Source organism: Panthera tigris, chromosome B1 (assembly GCF_018350195.1).
Source record: "Panthera tigris isolate Pti1 chromosome B1, P.tigris_Pti1_mat1.1, whole genome shotgun sequence".
Classification (NCBI taxonomy): Eukaryota; Metazoa; Chordata; class Mammalia; order Carnivora; family Felidae; genus Panthera; species Panthera tigris.
This window is the reverse complement of record NC_056663.1, coordinates 56,488,042-56,496,991: the sequence shown is the minus strand read 5'-3', so window position 1 is coordinate 56,496,991 and position 8,950 is coordinate 56,488,042. Positions and strand designations below refer to the sequence as shown.

Genomic DNA, 8,950 nt, shown 5'->3' with positions numbered 1-8,950 from the left:
AGAGCGCTCACTTCGCGGAAGAGCACGTTCCCGGGGCTGCGCGAGGCGAAGCGGCGCGGCGCCTCCACTCCCTGGCTGGACTCCGCTGACATCTGTAGCCTCCCTTCCAGCAGGCTCCCCGCTCGCCAGCCGCCGCCTGCCGAGGACAGTTGAGACCGCGCGTGAGCATCCAGGAGTTTGTGGACCTCCATCCGAACAGGAGTTGTGTTCCGGAGTCCCTGGATCCGCGTGGAGCCCGCCAGCACGCTGGCTTCGGAGGGAGTTGAACTTGAGTTCAGGTGGGTTACCCCAGGGGGAGCACAGCAGGAGGTGTTCGGGGAAGACGAGGAAGGTGATGTTCCAATGTCAAAAGCGGACACTTTTCTACCTGACGCTTGCTGGGGCTGAGCCGCTTCCTCCCACGCAGTTCCCGCTACTGACCCGCTCTTCCCCAACCCTCCCTCACTAAGGGAGGGGAAAACACCAAAACTCCTGTGTTCTTACGTATCTAGCATGCCATATATAGACTTTCATAATTTAGGATTATGTGTGCAATCATCCTGTTTACTCCATTGCTTTATATTAAGGGAGGCTTAATGATTTCCTCAGTCAAGTCATTTACTTCTAAGCCAATAGATAATGCCTTCGTCATAGTTTTCTGGGGGGAAAGTAACTGTGCGTTTGTTCTGCAGATGCCCAACTCCCTCTGAATCGTGCAGACTGGTGCTGAGCACGCAACAAAAGTTTTTAGCTTCTCCTCAGTTTCTGGTGCTTCGCAGGGGAGAGGAAAGGACTTTGGCATTAAACACAAGAACCAGTCAGGGAGCCATCTCCTTTAACTTTTCTTCTCTGTTATCATTTGCAATGAAGAGGAAACAGAAGAGATTTCTGCAGATGACTTTGTTATTCATGGTGGCTTTAATTTTCCTGCCCAATATTGGTCTCTGGTCTCTGTACAAGGATAAGCACCTGGTGAAATCTACAGAACCCGGGGAGCAGCAGGTAAGTGCCATCTGGAGAAAGATCACAGGAGGATTGGTAAGGCGTGCAACTCGCGGGGACACAAGGAAGCAAGCGTGGGGTCGCCTTGGCTTTTCTCCCAAGTCTTTGCAGAGCTGATATTACAAGACTAGAGACTTTGGGATTCAAGTAAGTAGTCTTAAGATCGCAACCAATGACATGGGTGAAATGTAAAATAAACTAGAAAAGAAGGCCAAGAGAGGTCAACAGGAAGAGAAGACAGTCTTTCTCACTTGGTCTTTACATTGATTTTGAGGTGGATGAAAGGGAACTGCTAATTTGTGGGATGTGAAAGTGGGTTTGGTACAAGTTCAGTCACAGGGGTTTGTTGCTGCTTTTCATCTGGTTTGGGTATCTATATTAAAGTGAACCGGGCTAATTAAATCATTAAACTTGTGAAGTAGGTCTCAAAAAACAAGCTACAATTTTCTGTATTTTTGGTTATAGTTTTTGCTTAGCAACAGCTTTTTACTCTGTGGAAACTTAAAGTCTCTGTTTTTTCTCCTCTGTTGCTAAGGTGGTGGGTTTGGGTATACAGGCAGAGTTATTAAGTGTCCGTTCAGTTTTACAACCTGGTGATAACACTTTGTTGCTAAAAGCTTTCCTTCATATCTGAAACACCGCGGTGGTATGCTTTGTTTTTACACAGAATGCAGTCTGTTAGTATGTGCATCACTCATGACTTAACAGTGATCAAAATAACTATCTTTTTCAGTGAGTAATAATGCAAAATAACCTTTACAAAATGTTGATAAGTAATATTGTTGAATCTCTTGTTTATCAAATATAACAGCTTCTGTAATTAAACTTTTAACAATAGAATGCAGCCTTCTTTGTGGTTTTGATGCAACACTTTTTAAGGAAGTCTTAATGGATCACCTCAGAATATTAATATTCTTAATTTCAAGGGTCATCACCCATGTACATTATGTACCTTCCACATATACAGTGTGTTTAAATGAAAGTACATTTGTGGACAATAGCAATATATAAATGGTAATTAAATATTGGTTCTTATACTTAACAAAGTTTAATCTTTTGCACAGTGAGTGGTTAGTTGTGAAATACGTGGAAGTAATCTGATTTTTCATTTTGACACGTACTCATTACCAGTCTTTAAACTTTAAAGGTAACTAGTTGTCTGTGGACTTTTGGTGGATTGGAATTTTGAGGAAAAATGTTGACATGTTTTCATTTAGTGGTCGATCTGTATCATCCCTTCTATACGGATATAACTTTGATTTGTGAAACTTTTTTTTTTCTATTTAGATCACTTTTTTCTCCAATCCTTGATATGAAACAAGATTCTATTAATGTTAGTAATTAATACCTATTATGTGAAATTTCTATTTCAAAAGAGTTAAACTAACGAAAGCAAAATGATTTTTCCCTGAATTTTGCTAACTCAATTAACAATAACCAGCTGAAATATTTGCTGTATAGCTAACATAAAACACTAATTAATCTTATTAATGAGATCTTTACAACTTTCACACTGGCTCTTACTGATTTTGACTCTTAATGAGAAATGTGTCCAATGGCATTAAAAAATGAAATATGCCAAATCAACTCTCTGACTTATAATTTCCAAAGGGGTTTCCTTGTTTCTGGTTCTTCTGTGATACTTAATGATATTAGGTAATACTTAATATTAGGTAATGATACTTAATATTAGGTAATAAATTAATGAGTGTGAAAGGCATAGGGTGGCAAGAGAAGGGGCTGTTTCTCAAAGTTTCCTATACTGCGTGGTTAAATAACTGATGTGTATCTGGTGACATTCCAGTTTAACCATCCCATGTGAAAGTTTTGAAACCGAGAATAAAGATAGACAGTAATATGCCATAAAATGAATGTCAGTCACATACTTTAGTAGTTTTTAACCTGAGAGTTTTAAAAAGTAATATTTCCTTATAGAAACAAAATTTAAAAGGTAGAAATTATCACTTACTGAAAGAAATCATTGTAAAACAGAAAAAGATAGGCTTTTCTTGGTTTTATTCCATTATTAAATATAATTGGAAAGAAAATTAGGATAGTTGACATCATTATACAAGTATTGGATAAGTAAGAGTTAAGTCCTATGTATGTATATGTGATACGTATATATACACACTCGACCAAATAAAAAGTGACTTGCAGTGATGAATTAACATGGCTAATATTGTGAAATAATATTTTGCTAATGTATCTATAAATCAATATTACTAAGTCCGCCAAACACCCAGGTTTCCAACTGAAGCATGTAATTTGACTATTGGGTAATGTGTTATTTAAATTTAGCAATTTGTTCTAAAAAAGACTATTTCATGGTTAATTGCTAAAATGTTCTTCAAAAGCCATCTTTTACTATATTTGTCACTAAGTTGTAAAATCATGAGGGTAGGGATAATGTGCTGATTGAGGCATTGACAGCAGTAAGTACTGAAGCTATTCAAAACAAGTCACGTGCCCACGTGAGCGGTCTATTTTTAAAGCACTTATGTGTAAAACAGCAGTTCTGGTTCTAAGTGTGATGTGCTGGTCACGAGAACTGAAAACCTTTACTGTTTTAAATAGTTTAATTATTACAAGGACCTGCAGGGAAATAATTTATGGGAATTGAAAATCATAGGATGGGTAATACTTTTTAAATTCTTCTAATTTGTATTTTATCAGAGCACATCACTAATGGTTTGTCTGTCTGTGCAGTATGAAATGTATTTATAAGATAAACTGAGACAAAGTGAGGGTAAACAGAAAATGCTGATGGAAACTATATATTAATTTTCATGCTAAACTAAAGTTTAGTACTTTCCACATTTTTTTCTCACTTTTATACTATTACAAGTTAATTGTATTTATTGTCATTTCACGTTTAGAATAATATTTAGGATAATTCCCATAATATTTGAACATTGGCTCCATCTATGGTGTGGAAAAGAGAAAAAATACAAAATAAAAATTCCCAGATTATTCCTCTAAAAGTTTTTTTTTCTCTTTTCTCTCACATGACCAAAGGGGATTGAAAAAATAATGTTAATAAGGCAATAATTAAAATGCGGATTTTATTGTGTGGGCTCTGCAAAGTTGGAATCAAGTTACTGAAATTAATTTTTATGCTTTTGACTTTTTTAAGGTTTTAGAAAAATTTAAAAATATATTGTGCTTTTGGTTTATATTTATCAATAATGATTGTCGTGTTATTTTCAGTTGAATTTGTCACTTTTTTGCTGTTATTGGGATGATAGAATTATTTCCTTTATTTTCTTTAGAAATACATACATTTATTAAAAATAATCTATTGATAATGCATATGATATTTAGTTGAGGATGATTGTCATATGATTAATGTGTAGTAATTCTTCATTTCACTTTTTTCTTAAAATTTGAATTGCGACTTTTCTCTGGTTTCAGCTGCATTTAAATTAAAGTTATATATTTAGATCATAATTAAGTTGTGCATTAGGGTGATACATAGAACAAAACAATGTTTTAGAGCAAAACTACTTCATCCAGCATTGTGCCTTTCTTCCTAATTGCTTATACAATAATAAGTAAAAAAAAAAAAATACCCCCAAAACCCTTTTTTCCAAATACATTAAAAAGTTTAATTAAAAAAAGTAGCTGTAATTTAGCAACAAAGTTACAGATAATATGACTTGCAGAAATAATACAAGAATGTTTAGAATATGAAAAAGATTTTGCAATATTTTTGTAAATTATTTTTGAAATTAAACAATTAGAGTCAGAATTCCTGAATTTTAAAGCAGACATTTTTTGAGAATTATTCAGAATGATTTTAGAAACTTATGTTTGCCCTAGATTTTTTTTACCACATTGAAAAATAAAACCAAAACCAAAAACTAGATGCTCAAGTCACTTTTAAGCTATGGAACCTTCTCATTTCTTGTACTTCAGAATCCCAGGTGGTGAAATAGGGCTAATCATGCTTGCCACTTCAGGTATGTGAAGTCCTGAGCTCACATCCTGGGCATGGAAAGTACTGTGTGGCAATATTTTGTTTGTAGTCAGAGCCACATGTAAGTTGTCCATGACAGATGTGGGACTTCACCTTCATTAAAAAACAAACAACAAAACAAAACCTCTCCTGAAAAATTGCTCAGCATCTTTGACCAACTCTTCTAATGTTAATTTGCACCACACTTCGAGGGGATTCTTTCTTTTGGCTAAGAACATCCTTTTTTCCTGTGGCATTTTAAACCTGTTGTATGATGTGAAGATGTCAGATAATTGATAGTGTATGCAGGCTGCCTTGCTTTCCTTTGTCATGCTGATCACTAAAGCTGTAGAGTGTGTCTGTGTTTCTTTTCCAGCAAACACCTCAGATATTGGAAGAGCTAACTAAGGACAGGCGAGAAAATTTAAGGTTTTCCATCTTCCTGCACTCAGGATTATCAATACACTAGATATAAAATGATGCATTAGTTTGAGCCACACTGCTCTTAATTAGCGAAAATGTAGTGTTTTAAATTAGGATTTTAAAGGACCTTTTCTTGAATTTATGGAAAATCCATTCTGACTCGCTACAGGATCGCACCACACAGACCACTGTAACAAGTGTCTTAATTATTTGCTGTGACCTCGTAGATCGCAACATGATTAGTTCATCACCTTGCCTCCTGGGAGACTGTGTGAAACACAGTCTTCTGTTCACAATCTGGTAAAAAATTAGATAGGTTTTTCTCCTGTTCATTGCTGTGTTGGATAAGTTGTGCTGAATCAATTAGCCTCTTGTCAATTTCTTTTTTTTTTAATTTTTTTTTAATTCTATAAAAGAAACCAAGTCAAGAGTGGAATGTAGGGAAAAGGGTAAGGAAGTTTGGGTGCTTAAGTAGCATATAGAAGAGAATTGAGGGTTTTTGTTTTTTTTTAAAGTTTTGTCAGGAGTGGCCACCACCTTTAGGGAAATTTGCAACTGTGTCTCTGCTTGTAACATTTTTATACAGATCAAAGTCAGCTAAGGTACATCAAGAATAACCTAAAGGAGCGGATACAGATTAAATTCAGAAAAGAGCTCAGGCAGGTGTAAGTAGTGTCTGGAAGCCCACGAGGTTGTGCTTTGTCTCAGCAGTCACTCATTTCTCATTTGCTTGGCTTACTGATGGTGGAGAGGTGAGCACTGGATACTTTCGATTCTTTTTTTTCTTTATTTTTTTTTTAATCTTTATTTTTGAGAGAGAGAGAGCGTGAGCGGGGGGGGGGGGGGAGGAACAGAAAGAGGGAGACAGAATGTGAAGCAGGCTTCAGGCTCCGAGGCTGATAGCACAGAGGCTCATTCGGAGCTGAAACTCACAAACCGTGAGATCATGACCTGAGCCGAAGTCGGACGCTTAACCGACTGAGCCATACAGGCGCCCCTGGGTACTTTCAATTCTTAAAACTGTCTGACAGGACCATGTTGTTCTTCTCTTTACTTCATGTTCACATGTATTTACACAAGTACCTTTACAGAGTCAAAGGTGCAAATGTGCCACGAAATAGGAGGTGCTCAGGTAGATAGTAAAGGTAAAGACATACTCATAAACTGGATACTTGTTCTCCATATGAAGCTGACAATTCCTAAATTATCTCAATGTAGTTGTAATTCTTGAAGGGACGATGACAACAACAACAACAAAATAAAAACTATTGTTCCACTGAGGATATATAGACACACACATACTTATATGTATACTGGGTTTATTTAAGGGTTGTAAAGAAGACACAGGGCATCCACGAATGTTCAAGAACATGCTTACCACCACTATTCGTCACTAATATGCTGATGTCTGTTACTATCAAACTCCAGCTTGGGTGGCCAGAAGGAGGGTGAAAAAATAAAGGTGTATTTAGGGCTAAAGGCAAATCACATGAATGTTTTCTCCAACTCTTCTACTTCTAGTGTGATGGGGGAAAATGTGGGCTGGAGTAGCCGTACTTTCAAAGTATTCATTTCACTTATTCATTTAGCAACACATATCCACATACATCGCCTCACTTATAAGGAAAAAAATCCCCCCAACTGCTTCATTTTCTGCAGTTTTTTTCACTTACTTTTGTAACTTTATGCTTTTTCCATTGCTTTGAATCCATGAGAAAGCTGTTAGTCAACCGAGTTGGAAGCATCATTTAAATCATTATCAGTATAATGCTAGGAAGGCATGGAGAGAAATAAAGAAAATGCCTCTGTGTCTAGAAGTACTTACATTCGTTTTGCAAGTGTGACACTCATAGCAAGGATTTAGCCTTGTTAGAGTTGCATGGATTATGAACAGGGTGATCTGTTGGGTATCTGGTAATAGAATCAACCCTGTCATGGGTGCCATAGAGGATGGCGGTGGCTCTCAGCTGCCTGGTGCAAGGAGTGCTGGTGTCTCAATGAGGGCTGAGAAGGCTAATCTTAAATTTATTGCCAATTACTCATGGAATGTTATTTTCAGTACTCGAAGTCTAGAAAGCCAGAGACGGGATATTTTATTACAAATCATTTTGAACTGTTTTATCATAATAAAAATGAACGCATCGTCAGGGCCGCCACCCAAGTTTGAGTAAGTTGGGCTTTCTTTTCCCATATTTTTGGCATATCTCCTCAGCAAAAGAATCCAACTGAACTTAATTTTAAGAGAAATATCAGAATTTCCATACTGGCTTGTTCTCCTTCAATACGTAAGGACGGTGGCTCTGGCACCGAGTTGTCAGGGTTCAGATTCTGGTTCCAGCACTTCGCCCTCGGTGGGGTTCAGCGTCACTGATCTTCTCCAAATCAGTTTTCTCTGAAGTCAACTGGGAATGACAGTACTTTTCTTGCAGTGTTCCAGTGAGGACCAATGCTTGGTATCTGGAACAGTAGGCAATAAGGGTTAATGAATATAGATTATTGTTACACATAGTGTGATCATTTATAAGCAATCATTGCCTTTAGCAAGGAAATTAGTGTTTGTTCAACAAATATTTACAGATGGTTTTTCTTCTCAAGGTGATGTTAAGAGAGCACAGCAGCACAATGAATGTGATACAGGACTGTCATTGATGTGTTAAATCTGGAAAGGAGGGACTGTTCACATGAATAAGGTCTAGAAAATAAAAGGGCTTTTTCTTTGTAATTTTTTTGTTCCAATGCTTAAGGACAGGTTGTTAATTTTATTTTTCATATAATCATTTATTGCAAAAAATGACTAGATTTTTTGGTATATTGCATTCAAAGTTATTAAAAAATTGAAGCATTTAATAGAAGAGATTTTTATAATAATTCTTTGTAGTGACCCCTTTCATTTCCCATAACAGATAAAGCCCATGCCTCACATCGAGGCATTTTGTTTTCTCTACATTAATTACAAACAAGAATCAGAGAACTACTTTTGTTGTTTAAATCTTGGTCATGAGAGGGGCGCCTGGGTGGCTCAGTCAGCTAAGCGTCTGACTTCAGCTCGGGTCATGATCTCGCGGTCCGTGAGTTCGAGCCCCGTGTCGGGCTCTGTGCTGACTGCTCAGAGCCTGGAGCCTGTTTTGGATTCTGTGTCTCCCTCTCTCTCTGGCCCTCCCCTGTTCATGCTCTGTCTCTGTCTCAAAAATAAATAAACGTTAAAAAAAATTAATTAAAAAAATAAATAAATCTTGGTTATGAGAGAGATTGAATTATTCTGAAGAAAAAAAAATTAAAAGGAGAATAGAAGCTATCAAAATCATGAAGCCACTGTACAGAATTTATTATTCCCTTCCGTGGAATTAGGAGACACAGAGGAAGCATATTGTATGTGCCTGTTTTTAATTTTCTAAATAGAAAATTGGTGAGGTAAAATTTATAATCATGAAACAAAGAAACGAGCACCAAATGGTAGAATTTTCTGTATGTTTCACGGGCATGTAGAGAAGGGAGAGAATGATAGGTTGGTCTCTGAACCCACTAGACAGGGCTTCATTCCTCTAGGAGGAGAATACAGACCTGCATCTTTTTACCAAAATTAGACAG

The 8,950-nt window shown here is 36.9% G+C and overlaps 1 protein-coding gene across 1 annotated transcript in view; it reads left to right on the top strand.

The window, feature by feature from the left end:
• Positions 1–843: 843 nt before the first annotated feature.
• GALNTL6 (polypeptide N-acetylgalactosaminyltransferase like 6) overlaps positions 844–8,950 on the top strand; it is a 1,186,276-nt gene continuing 1,178,169 nt past the window's right edge. Inside the window, exon 1 of the mRNA XM_007097151.3 lies at positions 844–981. Coding sequence (XP_007097213.2) covers positions 844–981 — 138 coding nt within the window. The remainder of the gene's footprint in view (positions 982–8,950) is intronic.